The 27,902-nt window shown below is 40.5% G+C and overlaps 1 protein-coding gene across 3 annotated transcripts in view; it reads left to right on the forward strand.

Moving 5' to 3' along the window:
• The window catches only part of foxp4 (forkhead box P4), a 130,646-nt gene that overhangs the window by 69,689 nt on the left and 33,055 nt on the right, over positions 1 to 27,902 (forward strand). Inside the window, exons 4-8 of one of the 3 annotated variants that reach the window (XM_079844359.1) lie at positions 7,714 to 7,836; positions 14,832 to 14,918; positions 21,350 to 21,500; positions 26,557 to 26,761; positions 27,260 to 27,355. In XM_079844359.1, coding sequence (XP_079700485.1) covers positions 7,714 to 7,836; positions 14,832 to 14,918; positions 21,350 to 21,500; positions 26,557 to 26,761; positions 27,260 to 27,355 — 662 coding nt within the window. Of the gene's footprint in view, positions 1 to 7,713; positions 7,837 to 14,831; positions 14,919 to 21,346; positions 21,501 to 26,556; positions 26,762 to 27,259; positions 27,356 to 27,902 lie in introns of all 3 variants that reach the window. The other 2 variants (XM_079844358.1, XM_079844360.1) reach the window with 2 other exon arrangements.

Consider the following 27,902-nt stretch of genomic DNA (forward strand, 5'->3'; position numbering starts at 1 on the left):
TGGAACAGTGGAGGCATTTTGTTCTCCTGTTCATGTGTTGATAAACACATTCTGCTTTAGTATGATGGGGGAAAGGTAAATGTAGTCAGGAGAGTTGGCATGTAGCGGTTTAGCATTCTTCCAAAGTGTATGTGATGGTGGAGATGAAAGGTGATCATGCGGGCTAGTTAGGAGACAGAGGCAACAGTTTAGATGTGTTGGTGGGGTTTACAGCAGCCATGTCAAGCGCTGTTTGCATAATACTACGGTTGTAAAGGATATTGTATATTTTGTCATTACTGCAAAGTAAACCCTGACAGGGTGATGCTGAGGTTTCTGAACGCGTTACTTCATACATATGTAATGTATATGTGTGTGTATATATAAGCGTGTAGTTCTGTCACAGTATATAAATATGTAAACAAAAAGAAATAAATATATACAAAAGCGTACAAGTGTGTATATATAATGTATACAACAATATAAAAAAATAAATATTTATATATAAAGTTGCTTAACACATTTTTGTCATTTATGTATATTTATATATGTAGGTTTTTTTTACTTATTGTTTTTAAATGCTACATATATTTATAAGTAATATAAAATATGCATGTATGTGTAATGCATTCTTTTGTACACAATTATACAATATATATTCATTTAATGTTTTTTTCAAGGACAAGTGTCCTTAAGGATACATTGATAGCTCACAGATCACACCTTTACAGTGTTCCTACAGCGGTTCCTTGAGCCCTTTTCTTGTGGACTACAGACTTAGTAACACCCCCCATATCTGATCTCCCCCTTCCCTCCTGTTTTTGTTTGGGTACACCCTTACTCCATCCCTGCTCTCCCCGACTCTGACCCCTCCAAGCCTCCATAACCCCAGCCTTAACCTCTATCCTCCCTCCCCGGCGTCTCCCTCTCGCCTCATGGCCCGGCGCTTGGTGTTGGTTTGCGAGGCGATTAATGGCGCCGTTGTGTAAATGAGATGTGACGGCTTGTTTACCGGCTTGAGCCCGCGGGCAGTAGACTCACGAGCGCACCCGTGAATAAACTGATCATAATGGCCATCAGCGCAGACTGCAGGTACTCTAGTGCAGGAGGAGAGAGAGAATTAGAGAGTGTCAGCTGTGGGTTGCGGTTAGGCAGTCTACCAGTCCTCCATCGGTGAGGTGAGTAATTCTTTTTGACGGGGGTAAACAGCGCTAGAATGTTGTCCCGCGTGTGCATGGATGCCCGCGTGTGATGTCTCCTCTAGTCGTCTCCTTGTCATTTTTTCAATTATCCCTCCCACTCCAGGGTCCCTGCAGAATGCCGGTGAGCTTGAAGATGGATCGTTGAGATTGACTGACTGTGGTGTTTATATATTCATTATAACTTTATATGCCTCCATTTTTCTCCATTACACTTGCTAGCACATTAACTGTTCATATTTGTCATGTTTTATAGCACCACCTATTGTCTCATTGCCACTAAATGTTACAAGCTTTGTCAGAATCATGCATTTAAGTATATGGCCTATGTTTTGTGAGAATCAGATCAGGGGATGCATGATGTATTGGAATTGTCTTTAAAATACTGGTATCAGTAGATATCAGATATTTAATTGTGCATGCTAATTTACCTTTTTTTAACTTTTAGATTACGTTTTTCGTCATCTAGCTATCAAACTCTTTAAAAACACTAATAATTTAATAATAGTTAAAGAGATCTGTAGCAAATCTCAATATGTACTTTATAATGTTGTGATGGCTAAATTAACTTGTAGCGTTAAAAATGATTGATTGACAGAATAGTATAGAATTTAAATATCTGCCATTTATCAGTCATTGGTCATAAAATATAATGTTGGTTTATCGTATTTGCTAGAATTTTGATATCGATGCATCCCAATGAAACTTGATGACTTTGGGCATAAGACGTGTCTTTTTTCTTTTGTGGAGCATCTGACAGATCTAGTATGTCCAAGGTGCTCTTTTCCATAAAATCGTATTTTTAAGAACTGTGCTTCACCAAGACTTTACCAGTTGATTCATTCTAGCTCACGACAGAGGGACAATTGTGTTTCTTAGCTGTTATATGACACCCCATCTCAGCTTTTTCTAGAAGAACTAAACATATATGTATGTGCGCTAACCAGGATTTTATATTTGGATGACCAGAACTCTGCTCCCTTTACATAGTCGGAGTGATTCTTTGGCCACCTTTCCTCATGAGTGTCGCACTGTCGTAATTCATACTCCCGAGTCTGAGCCGAGTTTCCTCGCAGTCTTTAAAGTGCTAGACCTTTGTGCTCTTCTCTAAATTCTTCAACTTTAAGTGCCGTTTATCAGATTTTCCCCCTTCTTTATATGGACGAGTATATTATTCCTCTCCAGCTATAAAAAGCCTTTCAAGAACTCAGCCAGTCCCAATTATGGCTTTATGGAGCTGATTTGCCATGTCTGTCCAAAGTTTAGTAACATGTTTTTATATGCTTTCACTTGAGGCTCTTTCGCCCACTTTTTCTCCTGCTCCTGTGTGTGTGTGTGTGTCTGTATGCACCAGCGCACTACATGTGATAATTACCCTGTAATATGGAATGGCAAAGAATCCTCAAGAGAATGGAGATGCATTCATCATCATCCATTTATTTAAATACCATAATTTAGTGTACGGCTCATTACTGGGAGGTTGACCTTTCCCAAAATGAAGATCTCCTCTATACTTTGTAGTCACTGCCTGGTTTAAATTTTTTTCAATCCTAAAAATGCTAATAGAGACAAATACAAAGAAGGTGATGAAGTGTGTTAGCCTGTCTGTCACCCCCCCCACCCCCACCCCCCCCCCCCCACACACACACACACACACCCTTCCATCCATGTAGTCTGTCTTTTTAATGTCATTATGTAATAAGATAGAAGCATCTCAGGTTAAGGCTTCAAACAATAGTGGTTTAGTTTACACCAGGTCCAACAAACATTGATTCCCTTGCAAGATGTACCACAACTCCCAAATCTATTTTTAAATAGCAAATCATTTGAGTGGCCACTTCATTAGAGCAGAAACGTTACAACTTATCGTTGAATGCATTGAGACGCCCCATATATCCAGACTAATGGAATCAGATTGAATCCAGGAGCACAGGTGAAACATTTTGCATGGAATCACCTGCAGAATACTTTTATGTGCAGATGGTTTTAGTTTAATGAAAGCGAGTCATTTGGCAGACTGACAGTATATTGTGCTGAGGAGGATTTCGTATTAAAACACTCACTTGTTCCGGTTCAGACCCCACATAAACTACACAATGTCGGGCTCTGGCTGCGGGCCTGTCTGCAGGTTCACAAGAGATTCACATCATGGTCCTTGTGTCTGTGTTTTAATGAGCGGAGGGGTTGATAAGACTGATTGTAATTTATCAAGGCCGGAAAAAAAAGGAAAAGCCAGAATAAGGCTCATTGGAATGCATTGTCTGTCCTTACTACTTCCTTTATGACCCTCTGGGATGCATCGCTCTTCTTGCTGCTCGGCTTCCCTCTCCTCTCTCTCCTCTCTCTCGCTCGCTCGCTCTCTCGCTCTCTCTCCCTCTCGCTCTCATTTCCCATCTCTTCTCTTTGTTAATCAGTTAAACTCGCTCTTCAAATAGCCCCTCTAATTACTGCTTCGCTCCCTGCGAACGGCCATCTCCCCCGCTGCTCTCTCTCTCTCTGTATTGAAGCTGACCCCTGTCAGTAGTGGGTAGCTCTTCGTGGTGCGTGCGGACAGTGCTGGTGAATCTTAATGGTGGTGGGAGGCACCAGAGGTGCCACTGAAGCTGGCTCATTAGCAGACAGTCTCAGAAGCTTGTGGAGATGGTTTTAGGGGATGGCCATCAAATGTACACACCATATATTATGTGCGCTCTCACAGACAGATGCGTTCAGATGCCGTGCCACTTACAAACTCAAAGCTGCGGGTGAGTGCGAAAAGAGGTTTTGCTTGTATAGATGAGCTCCATTTACCGTATTGACCTCTAAAGTGACTGTGTGTGTGTGATTAAAGGTGGATGAGATAAGTGAAATACGCTGAAAATGACCACAACAGCCACCCTCTGCAGACGACCCTTGACCTGCGTGCCACTGATTGGTGGAGACCGCTCATCAGCTCGCAATTCTATAATTTTTTACCTAGTCCGTAAATGCCATTTTACTACTTACAGAAAAGGGAAATGATTTTTAAAAATGATTAAATAACTAATAAAATAAATGATTCGGAAAATAAAAATAAATGATTGGGAACTATTAAAAATAGACACTTGTCACTCATCTATTATAATAAAATGAAATATATTTTTGATATAAATAATAATTTTTTTTACCCGGCTGTCAAAGAAGAAAGATGCCTTTGCCCTATAATGGTACAGCAAATGTAGGTACAGCATTGACCAGAAGGGACAGAAATGTTGGCACACCAAACCTTGACCGGGTTAGGCACAAAGTCTCAGAAATTGCCAATTGAATAGCTATAAAGAGGAAATCAATCATAATGTGAATATATTTTTTTATGGTTTATATACATATATTTTTATAATTTAAATGATTTAATAGCTTTTTTTAATTTATATATTATTTAGGGGAAAAAAGAATAAATTTATGTATATGTGTATATTCATATATATTCATTTTTTTACCTAAATAATGTGTCTATATATTCCAAAGCTTTATCTATTTGGCTGCCTATTGAAGCTCCATTATAGGCCAAGTGCTCTTCCTGTGTTCTGAATGTGAGGCATCTCTAGCCCTTTACTGACAGCACATCACAACAGGTCTCTCTTGTTATGCTCTCTCGTCATATGTGGACAGAATGCTTTTTGTGTCCTTTTTTAAAATATAGTAAATGAGTGTTCAGGCTTGATAATTCACAGCAAGGTGCTCGCCTCTGTGCTTCTACTCATCGAGCAAAATATCTCCCTCGCCTTTCTTTCTCTTTGCATGTTAATTTAAAGAGAGAAAAAAATGGAAGAAAAAATTAAATGCATTTAATAAATGCCTGACTTCAAATGGTTGGGGTTTCTGGCTCCTCTATTACTGGGTCTATTCATCGGCAAATGAACGGGGGAATCATTTATGGCGAGAGACAAAGCCGAATGAAAATATAATTCTGCATTGTGCTGCGCTTTTGTTAGCGGCCGTCAAGTCCCTAATGGCGCGCTTTTGTTTTCCTGCACTGCTCTGAAACCGTAGTGTCGAATTGCACGCTCCGCTCATGGTGTGTAATGGCCCGCCTTTGTGATATTAGATTATAGGGGCAATTAATGGCGTCAAACCTTAACAACTCAGCATTCAGGCGGCTCGTCAATCCCACTGTCGCGCCGCAATAGAAGGTGTTATAACTCTGGTAATTATTACGCCTGCAACTTGAAAATGTCAATGAACGTGTGTATAAAATAGAATGTATGGGTTGTCACTGCGGGAGAATGGGATGCAGAGGAGCAATTAATTACAGGTTTTCATTTCGCTCTTTCCCGGTGACAAGCAGCCGTGCGTGGCAAATTGGCGTGACGCCAAGTGCCCGCCACACCGAGCCCCCTCTTTTGCCCTATCTCACGTTCTGTCTCCCCCGATGTGTGCACAAACACACACACACACACACGCATACAGCACTTCCCGGCTGACCGACTGGCCTACTGTGGGCTCTCGTCTCAGATGGCGCCCTGGCTTTGTTTCAGATGCCTTTTCCTCTCTAGGTGAACATACTCGCTTTCAAAGCTGTAATTGTAGGGCCCTTGATGTTTTAACCCTTGATATAAGTCCTCAAGGGCGGATGCACGTTTTTTGGCAGAGGACCGAACACTCTCCCGCGATGGCATCAGATGCATGATATCATCATCATCTGAAATGTGTCCGTGCTTGCTAGCTTTAGCTGTAAGCGCTAGTCTAACATAGACTCACCTGCGTCACGCCTATAATTAATCAAGGTGAGTGGCACGCCAGCCCATAAAATGTGTCTGTCTTGTGGCGCACAAGTCATAGAGGGTAAAAGAGTGCATAATTTTGCCTCTTTGTCTCTGTCATGGATTCTGGGAAGCATTTCCTCCACCTCATTGTTGAAGGATACAGATGGCTCTTTTGATTGTGATAGGGATGTTTACAATAAAATATCGGACAGTTGCAGATAACCACGAGGCTCGTGAGCAGCGCAAGCTTTCATCCCCCTTTCCAGCGGGGAAAAGAGCCGGTGTTCGTATTTACCGCCAATCTTGTTTACAAAGTCAAATCAGCCCTTTACAGATTTAATTTGCGCCTGACAGCTCTCTCTCTTCGTCTTTCCCCTCCTTATCTCGCCCCCTTCCTCCACCCCTCCTCACGAGCCCTCGAGCTCCGAATAGATAAACTGCTGAAAATATGAGCGCTCAGGCGCTACATGAAAACAAATGAATGCAAATATCAGATCGGACTGGCAGTGGACTGGGAAGTCGTCACGCCGTTGCCTGTCTTTTTTATTCCCTTTGAGTGGAAAATGTAGATAAATGTACGTATTATGCTGGATTGTAGTTTGCACTCGTATGTCAGCTTCAAGCCAGCCGTTGCCTGTAAATAGCTTTATTTTTATTGAGCAGTTGCAGGGAGATGATCAGTTCTGGCCCTTGAGCAGTAAATAGGAAAATAAATGGAACGCCACGGAGCGGCTTTGTGTGTGTGCGTCTCTGTGGAAGATCGCTAGCTGCATTCGAGGAAGCAGCCGCAAATTGTACTGGTGGAAATTGCTGGCCCGTTAAAAAGCTGCCCATAAGTTCACAGAGTGGCCTGTACTACTGCATTAAAGGATGTAATCGTGTACAGGCGGCCTGCCTTCAGGCCTTTCCAGACCATCTCTCTCACACAGAGAAAGAGAGTAAAGATGCCTATGACCAGTATGAGACTTTTAGGACAGTAGCTGTATTGGGTCAGCGCTGCATTGATCATGTACATGTGTTTTTATGCCTTTCAAACTTAACTTAAACATTTGGTTTCCGTAGAAAAGTTCATGTGAAACTTAAAGAAAAAAAAAATACATATATGTGCATGTTAATAATAAAATAAAATTTTAAATGGGGCAAGTGAAAATTCTGGCAGGGCAAGTAAAAATCTGAACTGGGCTTGCAGAGAGAAATCCTTATTGTTGAGCTCGTCTCTCTTTCCATTTCTCGTTTTCTGCATATTTGTCATAAGATAAGAATCACGCTTTCCATCTTTACGCCTTGTTCTTGTCTAGCAAATTGTGCTCTCAATTCCAGACTGTTGCAAGTTGTTTCCTGCCGATAGCTATCTTATCAGACTGTTTGTTATTTTTGCCAAAGATGTGATTCTCTAGATAACAAATCATAATATTATGTTTATTGAAGTACTTTCAGGCTGATAAAGACTACATACTCAAGGGAAGATTTGATCAACACGCTTTCTCTTTCTCTCTTTTGGAGAAACTGCCAGGGTTTTACAATGCAAGCAGTGTGGAGCTCTATTGTGTCAACAGAGCTGATATTTTGTGTGCTGTCTTTGCCATGACAGGATAAAGAGTTAATTAAAGTGAAGTACAACATTCCTTTATGAAGCTAGAAAAACAGAAATGGCATTGTATCGTGTTAAAGTGAGGGTATGTGCTTATTTGTGCTTATCTCACTGTAGAGGTGGGCATCTTAACAGTCACATGCATTTTATAATTGTTGCACTGTTACGGAGTATGATACTCAATGCGGTCACTTATTGGACTTATTGTCTGTTCTTTTAGGTGCCGGTATCCATGGCAATGATGACCCCACAGATGATAACTCCTCAGCAGATGCAGCAGATCCTCTCTCCGCCTCAGCTACAAGCTTTACTCCAACAGCAACAAGCCCTAATGCTGCAACAGGTAACACACACCAACACACATGTGCACCATGCAAGTCACCACACACAGAACTTAAGACAATATTTGTAAATGTCTGGGCTGCTCAGACATGACGTGTCCAAACAAACCACACAAAAGGTACATTTTTCAATGCCAATTGGTGCAAGTTTTATTGGCTAATCAAAATATCACTGTACGCTATTTGCTATAGCATGTCCTCTAAAAGCTGTGCTGCAGGGACATGTTTTGCACCATATGCCATTGTTTTCCAACAAAGTGTATGACATCATAGAGTTTTTCATCAAGTTTCGTAATTTGATTTATTTGATTTGTTATAATTTTTTTATTTTGTAGTATAGAAAACTATGATAACTATTCTACAGATAATTGTGAGATACAAAAGTCTCTACTATAAGAAAGTTACAATTGTGAGATAGCCGCAACTGAGAAATACAGTCTCAGATGTGAGAGAATAAAGAATAAAGTTGCAATTCTCAAAAAAAGATGTTCACCAATGCTGCATTTCTTTGATCAAAAATACACTAAAACAGTAATACTGAGGAATATTATTAAAATAACTGTTATTTTTTTACTCTGAGGTAGAAACTGGCTTCTATGCAAAAACGTAACGTTAAGTGGAAAATATCAAGTTGGCGCCAAGGGGTACATACTAAAACAAGCTTTCTAACCCTTTTCGAAAATATAGAGCACTTGGACACAAAAATCACAAACGCTTTGTTCCATACTTCCCTAAGAAAACTTCTTCCCTCCCGTCCGGCCCTCTAACTGCTTAAGCCATACATGTTTTATAGGAGAATCCGGCCAGCTTGACGGAACATCCTTCAGCTGTTGCCAGTGCTTTTATAGAGTGCTGTCGGATGGCACAGTAAATGCACATTCATGTGTGATCCCCGTTAATAGGCCCTGAGTGTAGATGTCAGAGAGTGTAATGTAATCACGTTTTGTGTAACTTTGATTGCACACTCATAGGCATGCCCGGAATGATATCTTTCCCGGCTTTGATGTTACTTGGCTCTGGCGTTTATAAGCAGCATTTACTAGCGTACTAGTGTCGACGACGCCTCCTTTGGCTGGTGTCGCTACACGTCGACTCGCCGGCGGTCAGGGAGCGCTTATGTTAGAGTGAGGACAATGTTTCTCACCCAGCTGCTGAGCCAGACTTCTCCATATCTCTTCCCGTCTCTCTCTTTCTTTCTTTCTTTCTTTCTTTCTTTCTTTGTTTATTAGTTGCATGGCCTCTGCTATCTCGCTGCGATATCGCCTGGAGGCCAGAGGTGTGGCCCCCGAGCAGACATGAGGAAACAAACAAGCCCGTTTCTCTCACGTCTCTCAAATATTTAACATCATCCCAAAAGTCGCAACCCTCGACCTTTTCACACACACCTCTCGGGCAAAAATCAGGTCAGGCACCTCTCCGTAACCTCTTTGATTAAGACTTTCACAACTACAAGACGAAAAAAGAGTTTTCTGTTACATAAATGATCTTGACAGAGCAGAATTGATTTACAGTAGTAGTAAGGAGGAGGAGGTTGCTTTAGGCGAGTATAAATTGCACCGAGCAGATCTGACAAATTTATCAAGAGTCGCTCGCTCACAGAAATCAAAATTCAGCTGTTTGAGAAAGAAACTTAGCACTTTTGTCCCCCTCCCCCCGCTTTATTTCTCTTTTTTTTTTATTCTATATTTAACGAGGATATTGAAATTGAAATAGTTACCGTTCATGGGCCGTTTTACATCTCCAGTAAAAGCCAGTGGGTTTAATGGTTCGCAGTGGTGATGAACCACGTGAGAAGTGGCTTTTAATGCTCACTCTCTCGCACACGGCAAATGGAGCAATCAGAGAGCCTGCCAACACACACATACAGCAATCCGTCCCTGATCTCATCACAGTGTGTGTGGGAGAATGAGTGGGCTTTGGCTTTTTCTGCATGTGAATACCCTTAAAAATATGATTTTACATACAAAGACAGAGCAAGCGCGGGAAAGAGAGAGCAAGTGCATGTTTATGTATGCGTGTGCACTTATGCATGTGTGAGTTAACCTTTACATCCCTCCAACCCTTAATTACAGCCCAGCTGATATATTTTTCCTTTTTTTTATCCCCTCTCTGTGCTGTTAAGTAAAACCAAGGTCACAATAATGGGAATCTAAGGTGAATGCCTTTCAAGGCATGCAGTTAACGTGAAAAGGGCCCACTGAATCAAATCATTAAAAAACCCTTAATTATTCTTTAATTATTCCCGCAACTATTCAGCTTCATATTGGCATGAATTAAAGGGGTAATGAGTGGGCGAGAGGCAGCGGGGCCAGGCGGGCGGCAGCGAGGCGTGGAGAAGAGTTTAAACCGAGAGACAGGCGACATATTGCGATCCAAATGCCTCTAGTGTGGTAAATGGAGTTTCGCTTCACACCTTACGGCTCGCTGACTTCCTCTGTTCGAAAGGGCCGTGGCTCGGCAACGCAGACGTGAGGTAGCTCACCTTCAATATCCCGTAGAGTAGCATGGCGACAGGTAGTAAAAAAGGATTCAGTGGTGTGAGATGGCTTTTGTAGAGGGAAAACAGTGTAGAACCACTCGCCTGGTAAAACAGTGGGATATGAGCGAGTTCAAGGCTCGTTTAAGACCAAAGAGTTGTGTACACTTGGGTCGGCCCAAGATGAGTTTTTCTGAGGACAGACAGCCAATCAAATGAGAGTTTTCTGTCTTTTGCACTGTCATTCTGTCAGCGACATAGCCTGGAATTGTTGAACATCAGGCCCTGTTGATAGTTTGACCTGGGACAGGGCTGTCGCCAGAACATATAGAATGGGGAGGCATTTAGTTTTCATGAGGGGCACACTTTAATCTGAGAAACAATAACAACCCGTATTTATTATAACTGAAATAGATATAAATTCTATATTAACACCAACACCAAAACACAAAATATTGTTTGCATTATTCACACTTCGTAAAACATGAGTCACAAAAGCACTTCTATTACTCCAACAACACAATATCTCTGAGTGATAAATATAATTATGTTTCAAGTTCTGTTTTGTGTAATAATGCATTACTTATACATTTTAGGCAGAGGGAGAACCAACTTCAAGGCTAAAGCTTCCCCTTTAAAAACATTTAAATGGATTTACTTGAAAAAGTTTAAAGTTACTTGTCACCGCACAACCTACACATCCCAGCATAAATGCTCCAGATAAATAATTTGTTATTAAAGCGTCTACGTTCACAAACCATTGTTAATTTTAATTTTTTAATTTTAATGTTTGTTATAATGAGAGGATTTGCGAGCGTAACTCTGCAACTTGGAACTCTGAATCCACTCGCCGCACAGAAAAATGCCAGAGTTTTTGTTCAGTGCTACCTTTAAACACCTCGGATTAGCCATTGCGTTCACTAAATCAACAGATATGTTTGGGATTGACTACATTGCCCAACACTACAAAAACACATTGTAAATAGAAACCTTTTACTTTTCCAGAGCGCAAAATATTGTTAGCCGTTGGCAGCTTTTCCTTTTAAAATCAATCAGAAGGACCAAAATGGTTTGAGTGAGAACATTCTAAGCTAGTCTCAAGTCCCTGGACAGTGGAAGGTCAAGCTTTGCCCAGCCTTACACACGCTCTTAAATTTCTGAATCATATTTCTAATAATGTGAGATTTAAAGTTATCATTGTAGAGTGTTCCTGTGAACTAAATGCTGCGGAAGACATTTAGTTATGGAATATGTAAGTTCGCTGAATGACCATTTGGTTAGGGGGGTACGTTGGCACTGCCCCCATATACACCCACCCCCCAATCCCTTGGCGACGGGCCTGACCTGGAAAAGGTTTATAGGTTTAATATACAAGTATAAACTGCTCTAAAATATTTTATCATTTCTTGCATCTGTGTAGAGAAATGTTTGATTTGTGAGTGTTTTGAATTGATTTTTTTTAATAAATTGGTTCACAAAGGGAATGATACATTAATGAATCTGTTTGAATCAAAATTATAATATTAACAAAAAAAAATCCTTTTCAATAATCACAAATGACTGGAAAGGTCAAGGAAAAGTCAAATTTTTTTTTACATGTAAAGGGGGGAGGGGGGACGAGTGGGAACCCAGTAAATTTGTAGAAGTAAATATTTTTCCTTTCTGATATTTCCATACAAATTTTATGTTTCATATGCCCCAAAGATGCATAAAACCTTCTTTTTTTTGGAAACATCTTAGGTTAAACATTTTAGAATTTTAGGTTAAATGGTGAAAAGAATCATATTTTATTGTTAATTTTTAAATGTCCTGCATTGTGATTTTTTTTTTTAAGAACAAATATTCCATATTTTAAGGTTTTAAAAAACCTGCACTCATTATAATTATGAAAGAATTCCATATTCAAGAGTTTTTGAGCATGTACACTAAAAGTACACTAAACCTATTTTGCGTCGCGTCTTTTTAAAGTTGTACACAGTGTTGTGATGTGGGATGTAGCCCACTATTAAGTGCCTCATTCCTTGAGTAAGCCTGCTTTACATCTGTAAACAGTATGTGTGATAAGGAGTTAATGAGGGTATCATTATTCTACTTTTCTCCACCAGCTGTAGCCACCGTCCCCCAGGCGCTCCTCCACTGCCCCTGCGTATCCAAGGGCCTCCGTTCTCTGCTCTTTCGGTCAACATGTACTTCCATGTCAGATAGGTCATCCATGCAAAACTGAGATTTTAATCTTAATAGGCTTTCCTGGGTAAATTAATAATCTGAAAGTAAAACAAACAGCGGTGGGTCTGCGGTGGCCACTGCGGTTAGCCAGAGCTACGGTTGGAGATGTGTAATGACAGTGTTAGTGGGTGCAAGCCAGTCTCACTTAGGACTCTGTAAAAGAGTAGCTAGTTGAAAGTAGCAGCTAGTTCAAACAGGCGAAAGTAAACATGGTAGGGTAACAGGAAGACTTTCTCATGTTTAAAATTTTTCTCCTTCAAATGCAGGAAATGAGAGTATTATTGTGAGTGTGTTATTTTAAATATTTGCCAGTGTAAACCTCGCCCATATACAGTTTCTTCTTGTCTTTTTTAATATTTATTATTTCCAGGTTTTCAAGTGAGCATTAAAGGCATGTTACTTCTTAAAATGTTCATGACGTTTCTGATTATCTGAATGAACATTAACTACAAAAACATTCTTTCAGATAGAAATCTGATGACACTTTCCATAAGATTTTATATCTTCAATAGACCCTCGATTATCAAGTTTCGATCAGACCCCAACACAAAGTATGAAGATAATAATAGTGATGTTTGCCTTCGCAACTAATAAAAACACTTCCTAAAGTTTTGAGAGAATTAGTAATTGAGTATTGTAAATGATTAATCCTATCTCTACTGTTCTGCCCTCACACACCTGTTTCTTGTTTTTGTCTAATAACCTTCATTGTTCTGGAGAATGAAACATACCCTAACCCTACTATGCACACTTAAAATCATTGACTTCCACATGCCTCGGTCTGTTCCCAAAGCTTTTAATCAGCGCAAGGTGTGCCGTGGCGAAGTGTTTCACGGTGATAAAGCACATACAGGTCTGTGTTTACCTGTGTAGAGCAGATAGAGACTCATTCAGCTGAGCCCTGAATAAGTAACCAGTGTGTAAACACCTTTCTTGTGCTTTATTAACTACATAAAACCCTCACGCAAGCAAACAGAACTGCAAAAATATCTAAAAGGTACTTTTTTCCCATTTGACAATGGCATGATTTTGTGTTTAATAAACTTTCCTGCACATAATTAATGGATAGTACCAGTAATAGGGAAGCATCAGTGTAGGAATCAAGCAGGTGTCTGTATTTCAGATCTCTCAGATCCTTAAGGCATAAATTGGGTTTTTGTGCGGACCTCTGGCTGGTTTCTACCACCTGTGTTTTAATCATAACTGTATTTCAGGATGTACGGAAACTGCTCTGAGATTAGAAGCGAAGGGCAAATTTTTACCAGCGCTTTCAGAGGCAGGTGTTGTGTGTTTTAGTTCAGTCAATCATAAATAAGGAAGCCTGTCTCCACACTGTCAGGTATGCCACGTCAAGAGATGGGTGGACAGATGATTTACAGGACACATTCATGCGGCATCTGCCAGGTGTTTAAGCTGCCTTTTAGAGGAATGCTGAAAAAAGATGAATATACCTTATTATGGAGGCACTTTAGCCCTTAAGCAAGAAGCTGATCTTGTTTTATCCTGTTTTAATTTGTTTTGATGCCTTTAGACATATGCGACTCCATGCACCCAGCTGCCTCATCATAGAAACAGTGTCATGTGACTCATTTGATAGCCTCACAATTTCCAGTGTAAGCAGATGGACAGGACAGTTTTTGGGCAGCCTATTGTGCCATGGTGTCTCTGTACTTGAGAAGCACTGATGTTTAAATGCCCTTTATTTGGTTTGCACAGTGTAATAAACAGAATGGAGAGAAAAGGTACAATACATGCGACCTTCATACTAGGATGCAGTACAGATGAATCTAGTTTTGTTTTAAAGTGCATGTTATTGACGTTTTGTTGAAGTGCTCCTTTTTTCCTACATATTTGTGCTATGTCCTTGCAACACTGAAGTGTGCATTTTTTCTCACATTAACAAATGTAAAATGTTCTTGTTTCTTAGTAAATATCTAAATGAATAGTAATAATAAAATGAATTGACTTTTACATAAGCTTTGCAAAATAGCATAAAATATTATGAATACTTTTCAGAAAATGTACCTTAATTAAGAATATTTTTAAGCATAAATGTAACAGTTAGTTAGATTTATGCTTATGCCAATATGGGGTAAATAAATATAATATAAAAAATGTTTATCTTATGCAGTTTGTTTGCTTATTCATTCATTTATTCGTTTATTTATGTATGCATGTATGCATTTTTTTCATTCATTCGTTTATTATCATTATTATTTAATTGAATTATAATTTTTTTGCAGTATAGTGTTACATTTCTGTTAAATTAAAATCATTCTCTTTCTTTTTGTCTAGCTGCAGGAGTACTACAAGAAGCAACAGGAACAGTTGCACCTCCAGCTCCTTACCCAGCAACAGCAAGCAGGGAAGCAGGCCAAAGAGGTGAGACACCCCTGTCCCCTCCCTCTGTAGTGCACTTTACAGTGTACTTCACCCTCATAGCACCCTAGATGAGCATTCTCAAGGAGGCTGACACATCATTTGTCACACAGCAGAGGCCTGTTCCTCTTGAAAGCCAGAAACCAACTCTTTGAAAATAACTGTATTCTCATATGTGAGATGATTGCATGACTGATTGCGTGCTGCACTGAGCGGCACAGACCTTATAAAGGCTCTGTAATCACTGAGCATTACATGAAATCCTCAGTAGGAAAACAGACGGAGGTTTTTTCCCTCCTCTCTCAAGCACTCAATTGCATTTTGTGTATTAAGTGATTCAAAAATGCGGATTAAGACATTTGGGGAATATGGATTTTCATTTCTCCGCCGTTGACCAAAGTCATGCTCCAAACCTTACCACGGGCTTCCCCGCTAATACTCGTTAAGTATTAATTTACAAGTCGCCGCTTGCTAAGCCTAGTGGAAAATCCCTATTACAACCCACTATGGCGGAGTTGACGAGTTTCTTTAATTGTCAATTAAGGCACTGGAGGAGGAGAAGGACCTGATCTGGGTAATGAAGGTGAGGGGGGAATCATGTTGGATCACTGAGGATAAGACTGCAGCACAACAAAGGCGAGGACATAATCACTGTCTGCCCACTGTGGGAGAGGAGATCTGCGCTAATCTGGCGGTCAAATGAAATCCAAACTTTTGCGGCCTGTGTGTTAGTGGCGTGAGCTATATCTGATACAACTTAATCAAGGAGTTTCCGCGAGGGCTTAATGAACAAACGGCTTAGCGGAGAGATTAGCACATAACTGCTAGCAACATGCAAGTTTCCATAGCTTGTGTAGATGAAAGGAGACCAATGTTTTGTATTTGTGTCCTGCTAAAAAACAGCCTAAGATAGTTTTCTGGTCTTTAAACTGGTTTAGGATAGTCTAGTAAGCCTTCCAGCCTCTACAAACTGGTGTTAAGTTAGTTTAACTGGTTTTACAGCCAGTCTATCTGAAAACGGCAAAGACTAGCACATAGCTGCTAGCACAGCTGCTAGCAAGATGCAGGTTATGGTACCATGTGTTGATGAAAGGGGAACAGTGGGTTTGAGTTGAGTCCTGCTAAACAACTTGTTCAAACCAACCCAAGATAGCTTTCTGGTTTTTAAGCTGGTTTAAGATGGTCCAGTTATCCTCCCCAAACTTGTGTTAAATTGGTCTAGTTTGTCTCCTAACCTCACTAAACTGGTGTTAAGACGGTTTAACTGGTCAGTCAAATTGTTTTACAGACTAACTATCTGAAAAGAGCCCCAAACCATCAAAAAAGCAGAGATTAGCTGCTATACAGCTGCAAGCTAGATGCAGGTTATGTTAGCCTGTTTAAATTAAAGGAGACCAGTGAATTTGTGGAATTGAGGTGAGCCCTGCTAAACAAACCAACCTAAGATTGCTTTCTGGTTTTTAAGCTGGTTTAAAATGGCCTAGATTGTCTCCAAGCCTGACTAAGGGGATTTTTGGATGGCTCAACAAGTCTCCCAGCTGGCATTCTATCTGAAAAGCACCTAAAAACCATCAAAACAGAAAACACACCACCCTGTCCAGCTTGACCATGTTAGGAGACAGGTTTAAATGAGAATAATCTTCTGTCTCGGTTGTATTTATTGACTCAGCTAACAACTCCATGTTAAGTAGGACAATTCCCATCTAAGCTGTATAGGGTTGAAGGTGGTTTGCAGGCCTCTGTGATCAAAAAATTAATGAGTTCTTGACTTCATAGCAGGTGAGAGACTGAGGTGGGGGAGGATGCTATAGGACATGGAGGACAAGGGATTAAGACACGTTAGATATGCCCTGGACAGCATAGTGACTGATAGAGCAAATGCGTGGCAAATGCACAAGGTGCCCGAAACACACATACCGAGCAAAACACACACACACACACACTTCAAATGAGACCAGTATCCTGACATTTTCCACAGATAGCCAAGGAACGTGACAGAGACAGAAGGGAAAAAAAGACAAGGAAAAAGATTGAAAAGTGAGAGGGAGGGGAAAGGTATAAAAAAGCATGACTAACCTTATTCAAGGCCTCAGGAGTTTTTCAGACATTTTCCCTTATTAAATATTAGAGCAAGGGAGATGGTGTGCTCTCTGAGTGGAAGGAGAGCAGGGAAATTAAATCGGGAGGGCATTGGTCAGCTCCTCTTCCCCACAGATCAGCTCACGTTTGTTCAGGGCCTCTTTAGTCGGCCTGAAATTTGGCCCTATGCAACTAATGTAGACAAGAATGCTTGGCCAACACACTGCAGTCCGGTCGTACACATTGTGTCACAAAATTGTATTAGGTTGGAAATCTAGCTGTAGCTTCTTTGCTTAAAGATCTTATGCTTTTTCTCAAATTAAAATTAAATTAATATTAAAATAGGTTTAATTATTTTATAATCAGTTACTTTTTATTATTATTATTATTATTATTATTATTATTATTATTATTATTATTATTATTATTATTATTATTATTATTATTATTATTATTATTATTATTATTATTATTATTATATAAGCACTAAGCACTATGAATGAAGGCCAGTATCACTGATACCAGTACTGATACTGGTTTCTCTTTTAAATTGATTGTTTTCGTCAATTTTAGCCATTAATTGTAGCCATTCAACATTACAGTATAATTTAAAGCTATCAATTTTAACATTTTAATAGGCTTTAAAAATATAATTTAATTTATTTAATTTACATAAATTTGTTGTGCCTTTAATACATCAGGGCTTACCACTAAGGTTTTTTCCCTGCTGACCCAGTTGGGCCGGGTTAAGATTTTTCACTTTAAGACCTGACACACGTGACGTGGATCTGATCCACATCCTATTTTTTTCACAACTCCTTTCGTTTTATTTAACACTTTAACTCGTTTAAAAGACAATTTGCTATGCTATCTGAAGCAACATTATGTGCGCACGTTTTGGGTGTTTGTTCACAGAGAGCTGCTTCATAGACTTGATTTGAGTACAAATTTGACTTCTATTTTGCTTGTTGCGTTTGAATGGCCATAATTAATTAATTTATTTGAACTGATAAATGCATGCTGTCTGGATTTCCACAGCAAGGAAAATAAATCAGATAAATATGCATATTGGATTAGGCCATGTTTAGGGTTCCATCTGTGTGTGTTTGTGTGTTGTCTGCCATGTAGTGGTGTTCCCCTGGGGACAAGTGCACTGACAGCGTTGGACTAAAAGTAAAGCAGTCAGGCGTGAGACGAAAGAAGATAGAAACACAAGAACGTGTGGTGTTTCTCATCCCTCTAGCGCTCTTTTAAATCCCTTCGTCCTCTGAAACCTACCTTTCCTTGTTCTACCATGCTGTTGGTTCAACTGGCACAGGAATCTGGCGCCATGAAGCGAACTGTATCTCTGGCCATAATACCACCACCTCAATTTTGTCATCAATATATTTTGTTTTCCTTTCATTCGTCATTATTAGCATCATATTTCAACAATCAAGGCCTGTTTATATTATGTGTGATTTGAAATCGGAGGCTCATACTCAGGGCTTTGTTTTGGTAAAGCAGCAGAAGATGGAGCGATGACACGTTATGCTCTCCCTCAGTAAAAGATGCTTTAATTGCAGCCCATATCACTGCCAGTCAGCACAAGCAGGTTGAGAGGTGAGATAGACAGATAGAAGAGCGGGAGAGATGGTTGCCACACACATTTTTGCATCATCAATCCACACTTTTGCTCTTTTTCTGTTTTTTATTGTTTCGCCCCCTCTCTCTCTCTATCTCTCTATCTCTCTCTCTCTCAGTTTGACGGTTGAGCTGTGGAGTCACCCTGGAGTCAGCCTAATGAAGTAGCGCTGTCAGTCGGGCCTGGCGTGCCCAAACTCTGTTTGATGTGCTCATAAATCAAGCTGACAGGCCTGTTACTCCGCTAGCTTTAGCCACTCAACTGCATCTAATGTAAACAGCGTGCAGACACAATGTGTTAAAGAACTTGAACTGTGTCCCATGGGACCGAAACAAGGAGAGAAATAGAAAGGAGAGGAGACGGGGATGAAGAGGAGGAGGAAGAAAGGGATAGACATGCTGAATATTGACGTTAGCTCACTTCTTCGGTTGTGGTCTTCGGAACTGAATGTTCTTTGTTTGGACTTTTCACATCTGTCTGTGTCAAAGTTGAGGAGAACAGGTACGGCCAGATTAAGAGAGAAGTTAAGACATTTCTTAAGGTAAATGGTAAGAGTGTTCCTAAGTCTAATGTTCCTGACATTGCTAATGTCAGACTATTGAAATCTGTGGTGAGTTGAGTTGAGTTTCATGTTCGGAGCAGTATTTAAGTTCCTGCCTATTCCGGATCATTCACTTACGAGGATTCGTGATTGTTAGGATGCTGCCTTTGCTTATGTAGGGTGTAAGGAACAAAGCAGCTCAGTAGGTTTTGGAAAGGGCTTGTGTTTTCTCTCTTCTCTGGTGATGTTGACCCATGTGGCCCTTTCCCATGAGGCCTTGTGCCCCGGGTGGCGGCCTCAAACACTTCTCTGACAGTGAGATTAAGAAACTACCTTTAATTATTTTCCTTTTTTATTTTCCTTCCCTCCTTCAACATATTTTTCTCTCTCCCCTCCACTTTTTTGCGCCGTTATCTTAAAGGAGATAAGGCCCTTCTCTCATTGGGGGAACATCAAAAAGCGTGTCTCTGGAAACAGTGGTTTGACTCAGGCCGGTTCAGGAAGGAGGACATTTATCACCACGACACCAACTGACCTTATCGGTACATGCCATGTATTCCATAGCACTCACACTTACCCTTACACACACAACTCACACTCAACTCCCCAAATCTGCACCTTTCTGCTCTAGAAATATTTTAATGGTGACCCATATACCATGTATACTTTGAAAAAGGTTTCCAAAACACTACCCATCTTCCATTGTTCAGAAAACCAGTTATGCTTCTCTTCAAAAGTTTGGGGTTTGTAAGATTTCCTAATGTTTTTGAAAGAAGTCTCATAGAAACTGAATTTAATCAAAAATACAGTAAAAACGGTAATATTGAAAAAAGTGTCACATGATCCTTCAAAAATCATTCTAATATGCTGATTTGGTGCAAAATAAATAGGAAACTTGGATGTTTTTGTGTTTGTGGAAACCATTTTTTTCAGTATTTGTTGATGAATTGAAAGTTCTTTTAGAAAAACATTTAAATTGAATGCATCCATGTTAGATAACAGTATTAATTTCATTTTTTCAAATATATATATATATATATATATATATATATATATATATATATATATATATATATATATATATATATATATATATATATATATATATATATATATATATATATATATATATATCAATCTGAGCCCAAACTTTTAAACGGTGGTGTAGTCCCGGCCCAAACTCCCAAAATGTCATCGGTTGAGTCAATAATGCCATGTTAGGTCACTTTAAACATATAATACATGCATCACTTTTAATAGCTTTTTTTCTCCAGCCTTTTCTTCACCTTGGCCCTTTTTCTGTTCTTTCCCACCTCTGGCTAAAGATCTGAAGGGTTTTTTATACAAGTTTAGGGCTAGTCTTGGAGTACACTGTGCTTATGTCATAGCTGATTTTGAACGGTTTGCTCATTTTTCATCTCTTTGTTAAACGTCACCAGAAGTCAGCTGGAACAAAAATAAATCTCTTGAAAGCTGAATGATGGCTTTTGTTTATGAAACAGCGAAAGAGAGTTTTGGAGTCTCAAGTTTCACAAAACACATTTCATGCATAGTGAAAAAATACCAAGCCTTATCGTAAAATGATAAACATCTGATGTCATGTAATCTGGAACTGTTCTTAACATTGCGCACAGATGTTGTTAGTCACTGTTTATTGCCGTGTTAATTGCGAGCCAACCACATGCTAACAGATTGCTACACGCAGGAATGAACAAGCGTGTTTGCGAGCGTGTCTTTGGTGTCGGTCCTAGACCACATGGAACTGTCACTCCTAGATTAATGCATTATCTCTTAATGCACGAGGCTTCACAATGCACTTCGACACTTTGAACCGAGCCTCAGAGTTTTGCTGGCTGCTTGTTGTCTACCGCCACAGGAAGTGCTTTGGTGATTGCCGGGGAAAATATCTCTATTCCAGGATATGTCCTATCTAAACATGTCCTGGACGAGGTTGAAGGCTTATAAAAACCAATGAATGTCTCCTCTTTCCCGCCCTCTTTATCCTGCAGCTCTCCAAGTCTCTTCCTCCCGCTTTTCCCATCTCTTTGTTTTGTTGTTTAACATGCTTCTCTCTCTCTCTCTCTCTCTCTCTCTCTCTCTCTCTCTCTCTCTCTCTCTCTCTCTCTCTCTCTCTCTCTCTCTCTCTCTCTCTCTCTCTCTCTCTCTCTCTCTCTCTCTCATTCTCAGCAGCAGCAGTTGGGGAATAAACAGTTGGCTTTCCAACAGCAGCTGATCCAAATGCAACAACTACAGCAGCAACATATTCTGAATCTACAAAGACAAGGCCTGGTGAACCTACAGCCGGGCCAAGGAGCAGTACCCATTCAGAGCCTGCAGCAAGGTACACATACCAATGCAATTACACAGTATCTGTTAAACAAAGCTCAGGATTCACAGTTTTTTGGCAAAAAGCAGTATGTCAACTGAGTAGGATGTCCCAATACTCAGTATTTATTATACAGTACCTTTATGAAAAACTACTTCTGTGAGTTTCAACCAAGCGGCAACCTCCCGCAGTTTCTCTTGAAGCCAATACGGAAGTGACATATACTGCAATTCATTGACTGGACGCTAGAGACAGGCTCCAGAAGGGAGCAGAAACTCATTGAGCCCCATGTTAAAATGGCCAACTTTACAGCAGATTAAAACATGTTTACAGCCTGGTACAAATTTTGGTTTTGGTCTATACAGCTAATTTTGCCCTTCATGACAACTGTGAGGGGGGTGATTTTTTTATAACTCATTCGTTTACATTATATAAAGCATTAAAGTTCTGCATAATTAAGGGTGTGGCCACTTTGAGTGACAGGTGGATAGCCATTTATTTGCTGTCTGTTAGTCATCGCGTCACTTCAGCTCCGCCCACGTCCCGCCTTTTTGCCCATTTTCTGTTATCAGGGATTGACGCGCGACAACGCGCTGCCAAGATGGCAACGGCCTTCTCGTCCTTTGCGCTTCAAAAGTGCTCATCAGAATCCTATGGGTGACGTCACGGACACTACGTCCTTATTTTTTTACAGTCTATGGTTTCAACTGACACTTTGCCATCCTTTGAGGACTCGGGTACTGCCACGATTCCAAAAAAAGTATTAAAAAAGTATTGCAAATAGTATTTTGTCTTGTTTTTCAGTTAAAATATCTAAAAATCCTTAAGATGAATTAAGACTCAACACTGCATACAATATTCAGACTTGTTTTCATTGTTTGTATCTTGAATACAATTGTTTTTTATTTCTGCACTGGCAGATTATCTTGTTTATACTTAAAATAAGTGGGAAAATGTACTTGTGTAGTGAGACAAAATACACATATATTCAAGATGAAAATTATGAAAACAAGTCTTAATATTTTAACACGTTGTGTGCATTTATTTTATGCTAAGGAGTGCTTTGCAAGTCAATGACAAATAAACACTTTAAAAAATTGTTGAATGTTAATTTTAGGCCTTAGTTGAAAGAAAGAACAAACCAGTCAAAGGATTATGCCAAATATAGTATAAAGGCAGATATACTATACTACAGATATACTTCATCAATAGTAAAATCAACATATTGTAAATAAACATATTTCCTGTATATCACTAAAACAGTTCAGTGTAATTAAAAATGTACTGTTTTATAAAATATTTGTTTTTGCTATGTTTTTTTGCTTCTAAGTTTCGTGCCATTAAGCTTAGCAACATGTTAATGTCAGACTATTGAAATCAATTAGAGTCACCTGCTATTTGTGTGACAAGGGAAGAATGTTATTTATCAAATTTAGTATGTGCTATTAATGTAAGGCAGATCATTTTGTTGCAGATACTGACTCACTTGAACTAATCTTTGAAGGTACAAAACTCCATTAGCTGGCCGATATTGACCACAAAAATCTGACTCTGTCTAGCCCCAGGGTGAGGTGCTACAACCACTGGCCTCTCAACCCGGTGGTCTGTCTCTTTCACAGCTCTCCTCTTGTCCTCAGCAGCCAGAAAACACCACAGAACGTCTGATTCGCTCCTTTAGTGATGCCTATTAAAGGAAAGTGGAGCTCTGGAGGAAATGCAGTGTGCTAAATAAATGCAGCATCTGTGCTCATACCCGTAGCCTAGGACCAGATGGCAGTCTCAGGCTGAGGCCAGACCTGCGTCCGCCGCCCACTTATTCTTTCTTAGTCAGCCTCCACCACACACACACATGCTTGCTCTCAAATTGCCCCGCTACTACATGCGCAACCTTAAATGCTAATAAAGCTGGCTGTAAAATGAATCCCTCATTCTTCTTCCTCCAAAATTTGGCAATGAGCTATCATCTCAATCTATTAGAGCGGGATGAAGCCCCCCAGAGACTAACTACAGCCATGTCCGTAGAGCCACATGTGAAGCTTGTTAACTTAATCAGCTCATAAAGAGATAAAAGCAAAGCTTGATTGTTGGTTTTGTGGAAGGCAGTCATTTGGATAATAGGTAAAATATGCCACAAAATTCACCGGGTTTTGTGCACAGACTGGGAGGGGGCTTATGTGTGTGTGCGCATGTGAGTTTTACACGCTCCAGACGCGCTTATCCTACAGAAGGAAATGGAGGTTTTGGATTAGTTTTAAATGTATTTTTCCATTTTTCCTCGTTTTGTCAAAGGGTCCAACCAGAAATGGATCTTGACTGCGAACTGGCCACCATCCGCCGAAATTAGACGCATCAACTTTTACAGGTTCCACAGCGGCCATAACATTACAAGAGCCTCAACAGGACAGAACAAACAGGGAGCCGACTCCAGTTTCCATGCCGAAATCCCTGCCACTTTTGCCGATAGGGCCTCCAAAATGATCCCGGCCTTTTATTAGAGTGCTTGACTCTCATTCTCGCCCATTGCTCTTGACATCTCTGATTATTTCAGTCTTAAGAAAACATAGACTCGTCATCCGGAATCCTGAGTGGGCCTACCCCACACACACAAACATATGCGCAAGGCTGCTTTTAGGAAAAGTAGTCTGGTGGAGGAAAAAAAAGGAGCGGGAGAGAGCAAAGCAGAGGAAGGTTTGCAGATTGATGAAAATAATTTTTAGCGACAGCTGTAAACTTTTGGCTTTGGCATCTTTCTGGCGTAGACCCCAGCGCCCGCCTCCCACTCCCGTTGCTTATGTCATTGTTTCAAGGGGTCTGAAGAACAATAAACTCTGGGCTCTTGGAATCCCTTCAACAAATCCTGCGACAGAACAGAATCATGGAATTTCCCCACAATCCCTCTCTGAAAAGAAGCCCTCCATTATGACTGGCCAGCCAACCATACGCATTCTTCTGGCTAGTCATGCTTGGCCGTAGCTGCTGCTGAAAAGGATTTGTTCTCTGATCCTTGGGTGGCGCCAACCGTTGTTGTTGTTTTCGTGTTTGTTTGGCTAACCAGTCATTCCCTCAGAAAAGCTAGAGTTTCAAACGCAAGTGACTCACTGCATTAGACTCGACTGCTAGTCGGGATGACTTTTGTTTCTTTGGAATATTCACTTAACAGTTACAGTAAGTCATTTTAATTCCTGTCCAAAGGGTGCAACCAGATCTGTTGGACTCAGCTTAATGCTTTGTGATCACCATGCCAAACTTTTCTTCAGTATTTTTTTTTTCAGGAGTTGTGATGCATGAAGCTAGAGGAGAGAGCAGACATGAGAAACCAAGGGGGATTTTTTAATGTTGCCTTGTGATTGGTCATCTACTTATAAATGTTAGTCAAATGTAGATGGTAAACAGATGGAATGTGGTCCGAGCTGCGGTGAAACGGTAGCATACTGTCAAAGTACACACCTCAAAAAATAGAGTCTTTGTGCTACCATTCAAAAGTTTGGGGTCAGTAAAATTTCAAATAATTAAATACTTTTATTCAGCAATGTATTTAAAAACATTTGCATCATTACAAAACATTTATATTTCAAATTATTCAACTTCACCAAATCAGCATGTGACCCTGAAGACTGGGGTAATAGCAGCTGTACATTCAGCTTTGCCATCACAGGGATGAGGTTGACTTCAGTGTTTTCTGTGAAGTGTGTGTGTGAGAGAAAGAGAGAGTGTGTGGCCAACCACCGGGGAAACGCCTCACCTTGCCCGTGTGTGCGACTGTGTGTTTGGAAGAAAATGCAATACAAAAACACTTCACTGTAGGTAAACCGCTCCATCTCCACCCTGCGTCCTCCCTTCCACTTCCTATGTTCTGGCTGTTCTTTCACAAAAGTAGAAACTTGCAACAAAAAAAAACACCTCCCTCCATCCACGGCAACAGCGCCACACCACCGGTCTGGCTTGGTTATTTGCAGGGTTAAAATACATCCGTGGCCCTTTGGTGCTCTGTCAGGTTGTCTGTGTCTAGTGAACAACAGCCTGTAGCTGCAAGTGTGGCCATACATCATTTCCCTGGCCCCGAGCCTGCTGGGAAGAGAGGGAGGCGGGGGGGCGGGGGGGGGGGGTGAAGAGAGCCAGGCCAGGCGAGGAGTTTTGTTTTGGCGGGGTCCGGGACAAGAATGCTGGCGGACCAGACATAATATTTGGATTGCTATAAAGTCTTTGCCATGTGAGATAGCGTAGCAGGCTGTGGCTTTTTGGGAACAGTGTGCGCCAGACGAGCTTGGCCGCCCTTCCCCCCTTCTCTTTTTTACACCCTCAAATCTCCCTCCCAACCTAGACCCCCTCCGCTTTCCAAGAGACGAAAACAATCTCGAATTCAGCAAGTTTGAGGGGAAAATAAAACAAAAAAAAAATGCCAAGAGAGCATCTAGCCAAGATTAATTCACCCAGTGAGTTGCAGTGCCGGTCGGGACAGTGATAATTACAAATGGAGGTAGCCAGGGGGATTTGCGGAGATGTTGAAAGATAACAAAAACACGCTGAAATTAGCCATTTGCTGCCTCAGATTGGGATGTTTCCCTCCTTCTGCTCTCCCGTGAACTTAACAAGTCCCATTGGTGTGCCCCCCTCCCGTAGTGAAGTGTGGCGCGGTGTGCGCCTGGTGGTTTATGGCTTGCCACACTAATGTCAGCGCACTGCCAGACTTTGAGATCTCTGGGGCGGGATGCGCTGCCAGCTGGCCGCCGTTCAAGATGTGGTGAGGTGGAGAGGGGGTGGCTTTGGAGGTGTGATAAGGAGAGACGCAGGTTTTGAATGCTTTCAGGAGGAGCTCTCATCATTCAACACCAGGCTTATAACTTTCAGCACAACAATGAGGAAAAGTAATAAACATACTGAAAAAACTGTCTACCTAGACATGGTTTCATCATATGGCACCTGTTGTTGATTCAGTGATTGTCAACTCACAGTGTTGTGTTTCAATAGAGATTGTGGATTATAGCTTATGGCTTAGGACAGTATGATTTATTGTAATACATAATGATTTATAGTTTGTTGTAATCTCTTGCTTGCTTTCTATCTATCTCAGCCATGTGTCCCACTGACCTGCAGCAGTTGTGGAAGGACGTGGCCAGTGTTCAGAGCACAGAGGAGGCCATGAAACACGAGGGTCTCGATCTGACCACCAACAGCTCCAACACTACCTCATACTCGGCCTCCAAGGTCTCACCTCAGATCCCCCATCATACTTTGCCAAATGGACAGAACTCTGTGCACACTCCAAAGAGAGACAGGTCAGTGGAAAATTCACAAGCATACTTTGTTTATCCACATGATATTTTTTTATAGCGAGTCAAAGACATGAAATGACCAGCATCCACAGTTTATAATTAAAATTGGCAGCCTTTTGAAAGTAAGCAAACAAAGTGCCATGGATTTACTCGTGTGTTTTGTATCGTGAGCATTCAAAGTGCCAACTGCTACATGACAGTATTTCATAAATAGATATTTTTGTCACACACGTCGTATTTCAAGGTCTCTGCTGTCAGGTGCCGTTTGATGAGCTGATGTAAAATGCCTGGGTTCATTTGATATTTGGTGCTTGTGTGAGTTCCTCAGAACATAGCATGCCTTCAGCATGACTGACGCCCCTGTGCCAGTTTAGCGTGAGTGTGTGTGTGTGGGGTAGGTGAAGGTATACTGTGATAATTTAGCTGAGAGGTGAGCTGCTGTGTGTGTGAGAGAGAAGTTGTCCTCCTGTGGTGTACTCATACATTCTATCTATTTTTAAGAGCAAGACTCTTTGAGTGGATCTCGTCCTTCACCAAGGAGTCCAGTGACGAGCATCTCATGCCTTATTCCAAAGGCGCTCACCTGCAGAGCACTCAGTGAGTAAAACAAACACACACACACACACACATATACTGTACACACATGGTTACCTAGCTATCTAAATAAGAACACGCCTTAGACTGCTGTTGTTCTTATATAAAGGTAATTTTTCAAACCCACACAGGGCCAGCCCAGCCTATACATGCACATATACAGGACATGCTTAAATCAATAAAAAAAAAAAACATCTAAATAAAGAAATAAATAATAAATGCTGAAATTGATCATGAAAATAAACTATATGTTAACACTTTATTTAACAGTGTCCTTGTTACATATGTTACATGTACTTACCATAGTAAATTATGTATAATTACATGCAACTAACCCTCGCTCAAAGCCGAATCCTACCCTAACCCTATAGTAAGTGGAGTTAAATATATAATTACACTGTAATAATGACACCTTAAAATAAAGTGTAACCAAATATATATTTTTATTCTAACGTTGTTAGAATTCATATTCGCTTGAATGGTTCTGCAGTGTGATGTTTGCAGCAGTTCTATGGATCTTTTTATGTAATATGGCCATTTTTACACACCG

This window comes from Gobio gobio (assembly GCF_949357685.1).
Source record: "Gobio gobio genome assembly, chromosome: 19".
Taxonomy (NCBI): domain Eukaryota; kingdom Metazoa; phylum Chordata; class Actinopteri; order Cypriniformes; family Gobionidae; genus Gobio; species Gobio gobio.